The 15,207-nt window shown below is 41.0% G+C and overlaps 1 protein-coding gene across 1 annotated transcript; it reads left to right on the plus strand.

The window, feature by feature from the left end:
* Positions 1-3,597: 3,597 nt before the first annotated feature.
* Positions 3,598-7,612, plus strand: LOC134641501 (extracellular calcium-sensing receptor-like). The gene is made up of 9 exons (XM_063493952.2): positions 3,598-3,707; positions 4,014-4,308; positions 4,450-4,536; positions 4,758-5,027; positions 5,270-5,482; positions 5,566-5,841; positions 6,164-6,388; positions 6,491-6,614; positions 6,702-7,612. Exons 1-9 carry the CDS (start codon positions 3,598-3,600, stop codon positions 7,610-7,612), a joined length of 2,511 nt encoding a protein of 836 aa, XP_063350022.1.
* Positions 7,613-15,207: the final 7,595 nt, after the last annotated feature.

Raw genomic sequence — 15,207 nt, forward strand, 5'->3', positions numbered from 1 at the left:
GTATCTTAGAAGAAGTGAGGTGAGTGAGAGGCGCGGCGACTTGACTGTAGTTTCGGATGAAATGTCGGTAGAAGTTTGCAAACCCGAGAAAGCGTTGAAGCTTCTTCCGCGACTCCGGGATGGGCCACTCCAGAACTGCCTTGATCTTTGCTGGGTCCGTCTTCACCTGCCCTCCTGCTAAGATATAGCCCAAAAAGGAAACTGATGAGGCGTGGAACTCACATTTCTCAGCTTTAACAAAGAGTCTGTTTTCCAGTAACCGTTGCAGCACACTCCGGACGTGAATGCGATGCTCCTCCAAGGTCCTGGAAAAAATGAGGATGTCATCCAAATATACAAAAACAAACACGTTTAGGAAGTCTCGAAGCACATCATTCACTAGAGTTTGAAAAACCGCAGGGGCGTTTGTTAGGCCGAATGGCATAACCAAATACTCAAAGTGGCCCAGTGGAGTGTTAAAAGCAGTCTTCCACTCATCCCCTTCTCTTATCCGAACCAAATGGTATGCGTTTCGCAGATCCAACTTCGTGAAAACGGTGGCTTCCTGAAGGGGTTCAAAAACAGAGTTAATTAGCGGAAGGGGGTATTTGTTTTTTACTGTGATGTCATTTAAGCCCCGGTAATCTATGCACGGCCGCAACGACCCGTCCTTTTTCCCCACGAAGAAGAAGCCTGCAGCGACTGGGGAAGAAGAGGGCCAAATAATACCTGCCGCTAGTGATTCTTGGATGTAGTTTTCCATCGACTCCCTCTCAGGTCGAGACAGGTTATATAACCTGCTAGAGGGCAGCGGGGCTCCAGGTAACAGGTCAATGGTGCAGTCATACGGGCGGTGAGGCGGTAGGGAGCAAGCCTTGTCCTTGTTAAATACTTCCTGTAAGTCATGGTACTCGGGTGGGATGGAGGAAAGGTCAGGTGCTAGTGAGACAGGTGGGGGCGGATTCGCTGGTGGAGTGGGAACTGCCGATCTCAAACAATTAGCTAGGCAGAACAAGCTCCAACTGGCGATTTTGCTTCCCGCCCAATCAATGTGGGGATTATGTTTCTGTAGCCACGGGTAACCTAAAATGAACGGGGTGTTGGGAGACGGGAAGGTAAAGAATGGAAGTGATTCATTATGATTCCCGGAAGTGACTAATTTTACTGGCGCAGTCTGGTGGGTGATGAAAGCAAAAACTTGGTTGTTCAGAGCAGACGCAGGAATGGGAGGTTCTAACGGAGTGAGTGTTAGTTCTAGCTCTTTAGCCAGCTTCTCATCCATAAGATTTTGCTCCGCCCCGGAATCCACTAATGCGCTGCATGTAACAGTCCCTTTATTAGTCACTATGGCAACAGACAAAACTAATCGGGGTCTGATAGAACTTAATGTGCTGCCCACCCGTATCCCCGAACCTACCGGTGGGCTGGCTCGTTTGGGCGAACTGGGCAGCTGGCGATGCGGTGTCCTGGCTTCCCACAGTATAAGCAGTCCCCGGCCCGAAAGCGGCGTTCCCTCTCCTCCGGCGAGAGCCGAGAGCGCCCGATCTGCATCGGCTCCGGCGGAGGAGGTGACGGTGAGCGAGCGCACGTCACCGGGGAACCAAACGGGGACAGAGACGGTGACACGTGGAACTCCGGATGCAACACGGGTTTCGGTGGTTTGGACCGCCGTTCGGCCTCTCTCTCCCGTGGGAGTCCGTGGAGTTAGTGACGAGGCCAGATGATGCACCGAGTGATGTGATTGAGCAGGAGGACAGGCAGGAGGCAGACACTGGACGCCGGATTGAAATCTTAAACACTAGAAGGCAGATTTAACACAGTTCCAAATAACCATTAGCACAACGCTTTTGCGGGAGTCTAGTTACCACAGAGAGGTGATTAACGGACTGGCGTGGAGCATCCGTCAGCGCAGGGTTAAGTAGTCCTCCAGGTAATCGCCCTGATGGAAAGCAGGTGTGCCGGTGATGGCCCAGCCCGGGGGTGTGGCTACCCAAGCATCACACACAGATTCCATAGACACAGGGCCACGGACCCTGACACTTTGTTGTTTGCATAACTCAGTTACTTTTTTGAAGAAGTAACTATATAATTAATTGCCCAACATTGGTCATTATATACTGTATTTTGCAGACAGAGAGTTACAGGACTCTCTCCCAGACCACGGACTCATACTCATAATACAAGTCAGAGCTTTATATTTAAAAAAAAGAAAAAAGAAAGTTGTGTTTTCAAAATTGAAGTTCAAGTTATTTTTACTTCCAATAGTGTTAACATACTACACAGGTCATGAACAAGATTTTTTAAAATTTTCATTGTAAGTGGGCTAAAGCAGTTAATTAAAAGTAGTCTAACATAAATGTAAATGCAGTAATTTGATTATTTTCATAAACCATGTAACTTGGATGGATTCGATACTCGCGTGACCACAGTGCACACGCCTAATGTTGCTCACAGTGGTCCAAGGGACCCTTAAGGGGGTTTGTGTGTTCGCTCAGACATATGAAAAATTAGAGGGAACATTGTGAACAACTGCTCGACTTCCAGATAGGTTTCTTTGCCCAGTTATACCCCTGAACTTGGCCATCCCTTGGACTGTCCCTCAATTCTGCTTTGCCCTCAGGACACTCTTCCCCACTAAATTTTCCAGTCTCCCCTTGCCCTTTGCAATCAGCTACCTACCCATGCACTGGATGTTTTGACACCTCAATTGTTTTATTTTCTGTTTCAACTCAATTTTAGAGTGGGAGCTTTTAATATGGCCTTTTTGAACATGAACCTGTAGCAGTCCCTGTTCAGCCATCAGTTTGTAACAGCAGTTTTCCGAGGAAGAAGTGGCTAGCAGGTCCAGCGGGCATGTGGTGCAGAGATTAGCCGGATAACTCGAGGCCAGTCAGTTAAATCGAAAAACAGACCTTTATTTGATGTCAGCAACATAAGGCCATACAAGCCAGGTCTCCATGGCTCTACTCCATCCGTACATACATTTGCTGGGATGGGTAGGCGCCTGTGCCAGCCTGTTACAATGGTGAGGTCTCTCTCGGAACAGACACACGAGCAGCATGTTATGGCTGCCACAGAATACTCACACACCCAGTAGGAGGCTCCCCCAGCTACTACAATAGCAGGACAACCCCCCTAGTGGTGCTATAACACAATAAGGGTTGTTATAAACCTTGGTATGAATTAAATAAGATTTTATGTGACTTCATTCATCCTTTATGACACTTATAAACACAAAAATAAATAAACAAAACACAAAAATGTTACTTTTCAGTAATCTTTTTTGCTGATAACTAATTAACTCACAGTAGTAAATAATTAAGTTACTGGATAGAAAAACAAATGTCTCAAATGACAAGTCTTTTAGGCCCCACCCATACTCACCCTTCTTCCTTGGGTGGTGTGCAAGATTAAACAACACAAAATGTCAATAAAAGAAAATGACATAGAAATAAAACCTAATGACTGGGATCAGTGATTCAGAAAGCTGTCATGAGCTCAACTTTGAGAACCAATTTGCTCTTGCTTGTTTTGCTGTCTTCCTACTTTTCCTCGGTCACATCCTCTTCCCAGTTTTCCCTCTCATGTCAGTTACAGGGACAGTTTGATCTAAATGGGATGTACAAGACTGGAGATGTGGTTCTAGGGGGTCTGTTTCAAATCCACTTCTTTTCAAGTCTTGCTATTCAGTCTTTTACTTCACAACCACAACAGCCTACTTGCAGTGGGTAAGTATGACAGGAAAACAGCATAGAAAAAGAAAAAAAAAGAAATGAAAATTATTGTAATGGAAATATGAGCTTTTAATTCATGCCTAAGGTAACTGTACTTTTCAGTTTAAAATTGTTCAGGATGAATGCATGTATCTTGAATGATGAATTTATGTTTGTTCATCAAAATATCCTGTTAATTGTTATTCAGTTTCTTTATTTGTCTATAAAAATAAGTAATTTTGCCACATGTAAAGTATCTTAGATAAATATCTATCTTGATGAAAATGTATTTTTTAAATAATTAACTTTTTCTTGTCATAGTGTTTATGCCCTTGGATTTAAGCTTGCACAAACCATGGCCTTTGCTATTGATGAAATCAACAGAAACTCAAACCTGCTACCAAATGTGACTCTGGGATATACTCTGTATGATAGCTGCCTTGAACTTGGAATTGGATTCCGTGCAGCATTGTCATTAGCCAATAGTCAAGAAGAGAAAATTATATTAAATGATACATGTTCTGGAAATCCTTCAGTCATAGGGATTGTGGGTGATCAGTCTTCTACACCTTCAATTGCCATCTCCAACGTCTTAGGTTTGTACAGAGTACCTATGGTAAGTTTTCTGCTTGACCATGTAACAGTTTTCTTTGATTGTTTTCATTTAATAGCAAATGTAGAGCCACTTGTATAAAACAATGCATGACAAAGTTAAAAAATGTTGGATATCACTGCATATAGTCTCTATTTTTAACAGGTGAGTTATTTTGCCACATGTTCCTGCCTGAGTGACCATCAAAAGTATCCATCCTTCTTTAGGACGATCCCAAGTGATGCTTTCCAGGTGAAAATCTGTCAATAAAGTTAAAATGGAAAAGCTAATGAATTCTGGTTAAAGAAATTACCTGCTTTGCAACAATATGCTTACAATGACGCAAAACGTTTTTTTTCAGTTACAGTTTTTTCGTATGAATAAAGCTAAATTGTGACCATGAGGTGTGCATTGGAAACTGATGCAAAAATAATCGTGTGGAAAATTGTTCTTCTTTCTGCATTTACACTTAGGTACGTGCTATGATCCAGATTCTAAAACACTTTGGCTGGACTTGGGTAGGTCTGCTTGTCACTGATGATGATTATGGACTTCATGCAGCCAGATCCTTTCAGTCTGAGCTGAGTCTTTCGGGTGAATCTTGCCTGGCATACACTGAGGTTTTGCCCTGGAACAAAGACATAGATGAACTCAGGAGGATCGTTGATGTGATGAAAACCTCTACAGCTCGAGTTGTCATTGTCTTTGAACATTACAGTCGCGTGATAAATCTTATGGAAGAGGTCTGGCTTTACAAATCTTTAATTATTACTAGTTTCATAGGTCTGAATCACAAAAATATATTGTGTAAAACGTGTATTACATCCTATTTGAATGAGTACAGAAAACCAGTCAAGCAGAATTTATTTGAAGATGAATAGTGACTTCAGCGGCATGATAATGTCACTAAAGAAGTTGTAGTTACAATATCACTTCACAGATGGTGTAGGTGTATGTATGCAATTAGGTGTAATCTAATTCACAGGTAGTGAGGCAAAATCTAACTGGCCTACAGTGGATGGCCAGTGAAAGCTGGACAGCAACAGTACCTGATGTGCTCCAAACACCTCAGCTTATGCCATACCTGCGTGGTACACTGGGCATCGCTATTCGTCGAGGAGAAATACCAGGGCTCAGGGAATTCCTGTTACAAATACGTCCTGATCTACATCACAACAATAGCTATGGAAATAGCATGGTGGGAGTTTAACTTTTTAATATGGTAGTTGGAAGAATCGTATATTTTCATGATGTGTAAAAAACAATATTAAAATATTTCAGGTGAACCAGTTTTGGGAATTTGCATTTCAGTGCAGATTTGCACCAGCTCCAGCAGGCTGGCTGGAAAGTGGAGGTGCAATATGCACTGGACAGGAAAATCTGCAAAATGTGGACAATGAGTTCTTGGACGTTTCCAACCTGCGGCCTGAGTATAATGTGTACAAAGCTGTTTATGCACTGGCATATTCCCTTGATGACATGCTGCGGTGCAAGCCAGGAAGAGGGCCTTTCAGTGGGAACAGCTGTGCCACTTTGCAGTCACTGGAGCCATGGCAGGTGTGATATAATTTTACACTCTGTTTATAAATTCTTTGCTTTAAAATTACTTTCAGGATAGAATTTACCACAGAATTTAACATGTAGGATTAAATACAATGTGATAATATTAACTATGAAAAAGCTGGAGTGAGCTAAACAGATTTTCCGCACTCCCAAAACAAAATTAGCAGTTGATATATTTAGATCAGAGGCATGTATGGATGAATCATTACTAGTGATGTAATATTCTATTTGATTATTTAATACTGGATGCCATACTAAGTTAGTTTTCACCTCAGTGTGAAAAGTAGTTTATTTATTATACTTTCCTTTTTAACAGCTTATTTATTACTTGGAAAGAGTGAACTTCACCACTCCATTTGGTGATCAAGTGTCATTTGATGAGAATGGTGATGTGGAGCCAATTTATGATGTGATGAACTGGTTGTGGCTCCCTGATGGAAGCACTAAAGTTCAACGTGTGGGTGAGGTTAAGGGGTCAGGTGAAGGTGAAGAACTCATACTTGATGAAGACAGAATCTTCTGGAACTTTGAATCGAAAAAGGTTCGATATGATTTTCAAAAGTTAACTTTTGGCATATGTCCAGTAAATATCAGTGTAAAAGCTAATTAACTAATAGCTAAGCTATTTAATTTCATCCTATAGCCACCTCGATCAGTATGTAGTGAGAGCTGTCCTCCTGGTACCCACATGGTGAGAGAGAAGGGGAAACCCCAATGCTGTTTTGACTGCATCCCTTGTTCTGAAGGAAAAATCACTAATAAGAGCAGTACGTATTTTTCTTTTTGCATGACATATTTAATTTCATTATTATGAAGAATAATATGCATTTCACCAATGTTCCCTTTTGTATCAGACTCCTTGGAGTGTACCAGTTGTCCAGAGGATTTTTGGTCAAACCCCCAGCGTGATCTATGCATTCCTAAGAAGACAGAGTTTCTCTCGTATCATGACCCTTTGGGTATTTGTTTGACGGCAACCTCCTTACTGGGAACACTTATATGTGCTGTTGTTCTGGGGATCTTTATCTGCCATCGCAGAACACCTATAGTTCGTGCCAACAATTCAGAACTTAGTTTCCAGCTATTGTTGTCACTTAAGTTATGTTTCCTTTGTTCATTGCTGTTTATCGGACGACCCAGGCTGTGGACATGCCAACTCAGGCATGCAGCATTTGGGATCAGCTTTGTGCTTTGTGTCTCATGCATCCTGGTAAAAACCATGGTTGTTCTGGCTGTGTTCAAAGCCTCCAAGCCAGGAGGGGGAGCCAGTTTGAAGTGGTTTGGTGCAATGCAGCAGAGAGGAACAGTTGTATTTCTGACATCTATTCAGGCAGCCATCTGCACTACCTGGCTTGTCACTTCCTCTCCAACTCCACATAAAAACACCCAATACCACAATGACAAGATAGTGTATGAGTGTGCAGTTGGGTCAACTGTTGGTTTTGCAGTGTTATTGGGCTATATTGGCATGCTGGCTTTCCTCAGTTTTCTAATTGCATTCCTGGTGAGGAATCTCCCGGATAGTTTTAATGAGGCCAAGCTCATCACATTCAGCATGCTGATCTTCTGTGCTGTGTGGGTGGCCTTTGTTCCTGCTTATGTCAGCTCACCAGGAAAACTTGCAGATGCAGTGGAGGTATTTGCCATCCTGGCTTCAGGTTTTGGACTTTTGATCACACTGTTTGGACCCAAATGTTACATAATCCTGTTGAGACCAGAGATGAACACAAAGAAAGCTGTTATGGGTCGCGGCGTTGAGTCATAAACAGTTCACTAATTTCAAAAGAAAGAAAAGAGAAAAATTTCTCTCTCCAGTTTTTCTCCAGATAGAAAAAAATGTGTATTTAAATCAATTTAATATCTCTTTTAAATCTTGGCGCTGGTGTCACATGATTGCAAATGTACAAATATTGTGATTCATTCTACTTTCATTTATTTTTTAAGATGCATCTATAGTACACACTAATCTTACTCTTAATATGTAATTACCTACCTACTCGTTGATGCTTACTCGTGAAATTTAACCCCAATTTAAACAGACAGATTGTAGATTTTTTTTGTTTATTTAATTAAAAAAAAATTGTTCCCATATATCTACATTGATTAGTGTTCAATTACATCATCCAAACAATTTCTGCATCCTCATGAAATTTGAATTAATCCATTAAAAATACATAGGAGGTGGCTCTTCCCCTTCACCAGCTTGAATGCAGTTGACATCTTTTTCACCTAATTGCATTTTATGTAAATTGCTAGAGACTGGGCACACAGTCTAACTAGAAGAAAATTGTTGACACATTTGACCAGATATTATTTGATAAACTGGAAAGGTATGCGATTAGAGAGGTGGCATTGGACTGGGTAAAGAGTTACTTAATAAACAAGTGACAACTTATGAATCAAACCAATGCTCAATCATCTAAATTTCTGAGCAATGGTTGTCCCACAGAGTCCCATCTGCGTGAATATTTGGCCCAAAACTCATGATCTTGTGTGAATGTGATGATAATTAGCGTTAAAACGGAGACTATACCAGATTACATTTTTATTATTTTGTAGACTACAAAATGAACTGGAAGCTTAAAATAAAATATGTGCAATCAAATTTATCTAGAAGTATTTGTTGAATCATTTAAATCATAAATCACTTCATGTACTGCATGACACAGGAGCCAAGGGGACACAAGAGAGTACACATGAAAGCATAACACAACAATGATGCAACACAGAAGACATGACACTCAAGGGAAACATGGCATGACACATAGGGAGGGAAACATGGGAACAGAAGAGGGAAACAAGACAGAAGGACTGACACAGAAACACAGACACACAGCGAGGGACACACGATAAAGACACAAGGAGAGTTTAAATGTACGAGAAAATAAAATAGAATAAACTACTAAATGAATCTTAAATAATAAACCAGAATACAAAATGACAACAAAACATCAGAAATTCAAAAAGCTGGGTTACAATGTCCCAGAACCATGACAACCTTGCAATATAAAGTGCCTTGAGTTGACTGTTGGCGCTGTATAAATAAAACTGATTTTAACTGAGTTGAACAGAATTGCATTGAAAATTGAATTAAAAATCAACTGTGAATAAACATTTGCATCATTTAACTTGTAATGCTGTGTGTGCCGGGTCCTTTGTCAAAGACAGTGTTGGGAAGGTTACCTTTAAAATGTACTCCACTACAGATTACAGAATACATGCCCCAAAATGTATTTTGTAACGTATTCTGTTACATTATTCAATGAGAGTAACGTATTCTGAATACTTTGGCTTACTGTACCAACTAGATTTTTAAATCTTAATATAAAATGAGTAACAGTAGGGTGGACATTAGGTAAGGCTGCACTTTTTGCAGCAATCTCGTATAGAAAACTACTCCATGCATATAAAAGACAAGTTTGTACACTTCCAACTCCCTTCTGTGTCCAGTCTTGTCGCTGTGTTTTGTCCCAAGCCTGTCTCTGTGATGGACAGGCTTGGGATTCCCAAGCATATAGTTAGGGTCTGCTAAGAGCATCTGGCAGTAATGGCACTTTACAAGATCTTTAATCCCTACAGCAAAATTTCAACAATCTTGATCTTGATCAACAATCTTCCATACCTCCATTGTTGAAGTTGCTTCACTAAGCTCTAGCTCCAAGTTAGTTGCTACCTGTCCACTATCCATCGATAGTGGAGAGTGGACAACAAAGGTGAAGGGCTTTGAGAGCTTGTTTGATATTGTCAGCAAGTCAGACTCATTCTTAATAGGATTTGGACTTTGCCAGGGACACAGATTTGTATGGACAAGTGGAAGAAGGTTCTTGCTTTGGTCATTTCAGGCTTTTGTTTCTACTTTCTGCAGATGATGTGGTTCTGTTGGCCTCATTAGGTTGTGGTCTCAGCTCATACTGGGGTGGTTGTCAGCATTGCAGCAAAATTTGAAGTGGAAGGAATGAGAATCAACTCCTCCAAGTTAGAGGCAATGGTTTTCAGCTGACAATCCCTGAAGTGTCCAATCTAAGTAAGGGACGAGTTGCTGCCAAAAGTGGAGGAGTTTAATATCTTGGGGTCTTGTTCAAGGGTGTGGACTCACCCTGTCTATCACTAGTGATAGACAGATTGGGGTCATGTCTGCAGCTATTGTGCCACTCCATTGGTGATGAAGAGAGTGGAGAAAGACGGCAAACCTGTTGATTTTGCAAGTCAATCTATGCTGTGACCCTTACCCTATGTTCATGAAGATCTGGGTATTGACCAAAAGAATGAGACTGCAGATACAAATGGTGAAAATAAGTCTCCTCCAAAGGGGGGCTGTGCTGTCCATTAGAGACTGGATGAGGATTCTAGTCGTTCAAGAGTAGTGATGGGACTTCCGGCTCTTTTTAGAGAACCGGCTCTTTCGGCTCGGCTCACTAAAAAGAGCCGGCTCTTTCGGCTCCCAACCGGCTCTTCAGGTTGTTTTGTTGCTTTAATTAATTTATTATTAACAACAATATAAAATTATGCACAAAAGGAATTACTAATGTAAAAAAAAATAGTGGTTTTATTTATATATGTTTATATATAAATATATGAGGTGGCGGAGACCACTAGGGGGACATAAGGAAGATGGCAGCATAAGCTTGCAGCTCCCGGTCAAAACTCGAAAGAAAACCAGAATTCGAATATTTCCACCGCTAAATAATAATAATAAATGCCATGAAAGGTGGAAGAAGGTCAAAAAGACAAGGAAACATTAAGGATTTTGTGAAACAAGTGGAGCTGGCAAGAGGAGGCAACGCAGACATGTCTGAGAACAGCGTGCAAGGCGAGCAGATGGAAGGAGATGTAGCTAGCCACCCTCACGCAGGCTTTCAGGACATTATTAAGGAAATTCACTCACTTAAAGCCGAGTTTAAAACTGAGTTTGCCACGTTTAAGAAAGACATCAAACAAGAAATGAAGGACGAATTCGACAGCTTCAAGAAAGACATTAATATAAAACTGGCAGAAACGGCGAATGAGCTAGCTAGCCATGAGACCAGACTCGAAGAAGCTGAGAAAAGACTGGAAGAGATGGAAAGGTGGAATTTGGCCGCAAAAGACGCTCTAATCCAGTCGCTCCAGCAACAACGGAATATTCAGATGAAACTGGCTGACTTGGAAGGCCGTAGCCGACGGAACAACATTCGCATTTTTGGCCTAAAAGAGGGCTCTGAAGGAAACTCTGTGCTGCAGTTTGTGGAAGACTTGTTGAGAGCTGAGCTTTCGCTCCCGCCGGATTCTGCTCTAAATATTCAGCGGGCGCACAGAGCTCTGGTGCCAAAACCCGGACCAGAAAAACCTCCGCGATCGGTGGTGGTTAATTTTCTTCAGTTCTCAACCAAGGAGATGGTGCTGAAGGCAGCGTGGAAGAAAAAAGTTATACATCAGGATAAACAGCTTTTCTTTGATCATGACTACGCTACCGACGTGATTCAAAAGAGGAAGGAATACGCTGGAATTAAGAAAGCCTTAAAAGAGAGAGGAATTCGCTTCCAGACGCCTCTGACCAGAATCAGGATCCACTGGGAGAGCGGCGTCAGGACATACGATAGCGGCCGGGCGGCGGCGGAGGAGCTAAGGAGGAGAGGAATACAGGTGGAGGTGCCGCAGCGGAGCGGGGAAAGCGCGATGCTGGAGGAGCGACTGCAAAACGCATTAGGATGGCAGCGATCTAACACCGAGAACTTATAAGTGAGGATACAAACATTTGAATCCGGTGGAAATGATTGAACAGTAGAATTCAGAAACTAAAGGTTCATTACTTTGTTGCTTTTTAAGGCAAGGTAGACCGGAAAGTGGTAGGTTTTCTTTTTTCTTTTTTTTTTTCCTTTTTTTTTAGGAACCTAGGTTGGATCTCATAGGGGCCCCTAATCTGAAAGGGATATACCCCCCGAACCACAGGGACGCTGTGGGTAAGAAATACCTATTTTCAGTTTCTCTTAAGTTTCTTGTTATCTTGTTCCAAGTTCTTAGAGTTAGTGTGGGATGCTATGATAGTGGTATGCCAAAAATAAAACAAAACTCAACAGTGAAAAGATGAGGAATATAACGCTGGTGTCAATGAATGTCAATGGGATGAATAACCCAATTAAAAGAAGTAAAGTGATACTTAAAATGAAAAAGCTTAATGCCAATGTAATATATCTACAGGAAACACATCTGTCACAGGAAGAGCATGATAAATTAAAGAAATTTGGGTACAGAAATTCTTACTATAGTACTTGCAAGAAAAGTCGTAAAAGGGGGGTAGCAATACTTATTAAAAATTCAGTTAATTTTGAATGTTCTAAAGAAATTCGGGACAGTGAGGGGAGATACATTATTGTAAGAGGTAAACTAGAAGGGGAGGCAGTGACACTAATCAATCTCTATATTCCCCCTGAGAGCAACCAACAAAATGTGAAGACTCTACTTACTACAGTCATGTCAGAATCTGAAGGGACAGTGCTGTGTGCAGGAGACTTTAATGTGGTATTCGATCATAGAATTGATACAACAAGTACAAATAGAAGCAAAAACAGCCTGGCGAGAATGGTTAATACCTTTATGAAAGAGCAGGGAATGGTAGATGTATGGAGGGAACATCACCCACTGGACAAGGAGTATACACACTACTCAAAGACTCACAACACTTACTCAAGAATTGACTATGTCTTAATGAACAGATGGGATCTACACAGAGTAACTGAATGCACAATTGGAGTGGCAGATATTTCTGATCATTGTGCCATTCATTTAAAGCTAAATCTAAATAGTAGGCGTAGAAACACCTGTTGGAGGTTAAATCTGAGCTGTCTGAATAAAAAAGAAACGAAAGACCAAATCAAGAAAGATATAAAGCAATACATAGAGGAAAATTCCACAGAAGAAATTAGCCCAACTGTGTTTTGGGATGCATTCAAAGCTGTACTCAGAGGGAAGCTTATTGCCATAACTTCAAAACAACACCAAATGAGGAAGGCCCTGTACCTAAGCCAGGTGGAGGAATTGAAAAACACAGAAATATTATACCGAACAACTCGGAATGTTCAGCTCCAAGACAGAATCAAAACATTAAAAAAGGAAATTGACAATATATTGACTGAAGAAGTGGAAAAAAAACTTAGATTTTTGAAACAGGATTATTATGAGAACGGCCCAAAGGCAGCTAGACTGTTATCACGGCGTCTTAGACAGCAGCAAGCTGCTAATACAATTCACAAGATTAGGGACCCACCTACAAATAGCTTGCAGTATAGCCAGGAAGCAATAGAAGAAACATTTAGGAAATATTACGAAAACTTGTATAAACAACCATGCTCCTCAAATAAAGACGAAAAAATTGCTTTTCTTAACTCCCTAGACTTACCACGTATTGGTACGCAGCAAAACAGCAAACTAACTGTCCCCATCAGTCATGAAGAAATATCTAGAGCAATTTCAAGACTTAAAGCTAATAAATCACCAGGGGCCGATGGGTTTCCCTCAGAGTGGTACAAGAACTTTAAGGAGGAGTTGATACCAATGCTTCAATCATCATTCAATCATACTCTTGCGGAGGGTGTAACCCCTCCCTCATGGAGAGAGGCGATTATCTCAGTAATCCCTAAAGAGGGAAAAGACACCGAATATTGTAACAATTACAGACCCATATCGGTACTTAATGTGGACTACAAAATATACACATCTATAATTGCTAAGCGATATGGAGCAATTATGACAGATTTAATCAATGAAGACCAAACTGGCTTTATCTCAGGACGCAGAACTCAAGATAGTATAAGAAGGACCCTCCAGATAGTTAATTCGATACAAACAAAAAAGGGCAGTGCGGCCCTAATAAGCCTGGATGCAGAGAAGGCTTTCGACAGTGTAGATTGGAACTTCCTATATGCCGTGCTTGAAAGGTTTGGTTTTAATGACGGTGCTGTGATGTGCATCAAATCTATTTACCAATCTCCTACGGCTCGAATTAGAATCAATGGCAGCCTAACGGAGCAAATCTCTCTCGAGAGGGGTACCCGCCAGGGTTGTTGCCTCTCACCTCTTCTCTTCGCTCTATATATTGAACCCCTGGCACAGGCCATCCGACAAAGTGAGGAAGTGAGAGGAATAAATATTAAAGGGGAAGACCACATCATCAGCTTATTTGCAGATGATATCATACTCTACCTAGAAAATCCAAACCAAACTTTAATTCCGATGTTTAATGTAATTAATATCTTTGCTGAACATTCGGGGTACAAAATTAATGTGACCAAAACTCAGATACTGGCTTTCAACTATTTGCCATCCGAAGAGGTTAAAAACAAGTTTAAACTGAACTGGACTGCAAAACAAATAAAATACTTGGGTGTAACTGTGACTAAACAATTGAGTGACCTTTTTAAAACAAATTATGATAGATTGACTGCTCAAATTAAACACGATCTAAACCGATGGTCAACTCTTACGCTAGACTTTAGTGCAAGAATCACAACAATAAAAATGAGTATCCTCCCACGGCTATTGTACCTTTTTCAATCTCTGCCAGTTAAGATCCCAGTGGAAAAATTCAAGGACTGGGATAGGCTCATCTCTAGATTTGTATGGAATGGTAAAAGGCCTAGAATAAAATACACAACATTACAACTATCTAGGAAGCAAGGTGGTGTGGGACTCCCTAATCTAAAAGATTATTACCAAGCGGCCCAAACCAGACCAGCAATAAAGTGGTGTGATCAGAACTTTAATGCTAAATGGAAAGATATTGAAATAAAAGTACAGGATGTCCCAGTCCAGACATTTCTTGGAAATGAGCAACTTAAGAAAACTTTACAGCATTTCCTTGATCCTATAACATCCCACACTCTAGAGATATGGTTTGGCCTAGTTAAACAAAGTAAGTTGGAAAGGGAGGTTAAGATGTTAAACTGGGCTGCCTATGTTGTTGGTGTTTTACCAAGTGCTCACGACTCAGGATTCAGGAAGTGGGAACAAAAAGGAATAACAGCGATTTGTACAATAATGAAAGATGGCCATTTGATGAGTTTCCAAGATTTAAAAGATCGGTATAGTCTAGAGAAAACCGATTTTTACCAGTACCTGCAACTCAGAGATTACTTTTCAAAGGAAGTACGAAGTTCGCGTACGTCTTATGGCATGCTGGATTGCATAATTAAATCATACAGGGGCCTCCAATTCAAGGAAATTTCTGTACTATATAAAAACCTAAGGGAGAACACGGCAACATCAACTGAATACATAAAAAAGAAATGGGAGCAGGACATAAAAACTGATATCTCAACTGAGGAATGGTTAGATATGTGTGAAACCCAGAACACAACGACTAACTCAAGATGCTGGAGAGAATTT

Source organism: Pelmatolapia mariae, linkage group LG14, assembly GCF_036321145.2.
Source record: "Pelmatolapia mariae isolate MD_Pm_ZW linkage group LG14, Pm_UMD_F_2, whole genome shotgun sequence".
Taxonomy (NCBI): domain Eukaryota; kingdom Metazoa; phylum Chordata; class Actinopteri; order Cichliformes; family Cichlidae; genus Pelmatolapia; species Pelmatolapia mariae.

What these genes read in the sequence shown, in the direction of transcription:
- LOC134641501 (XM_063493952.2), top strand. Translation starts at nt 3,598, where the DNA reads ATGTACAAGACTGGAGATGTGGTTCTAGGGGGTCTGTTTCAAATCCAC. An exon ending in ATAGCTATGGAAATAGCATG is followed by an intron (nt 5,483 to 5,565) that starts GTGGGAGTTTAA and finishes AAAATATTTCAG; the next exon opens with GTGAACCAGTTTTGGGAATT. An exon ending in GGAACTTTGAATCGAAAAAG is followed by an intron (nt 6,389 to 6,490) that starts GTTCGATATGAT and finishes TTCATCCTATAG; the next exon opens with CCACCTCGATCAGTATGTAG.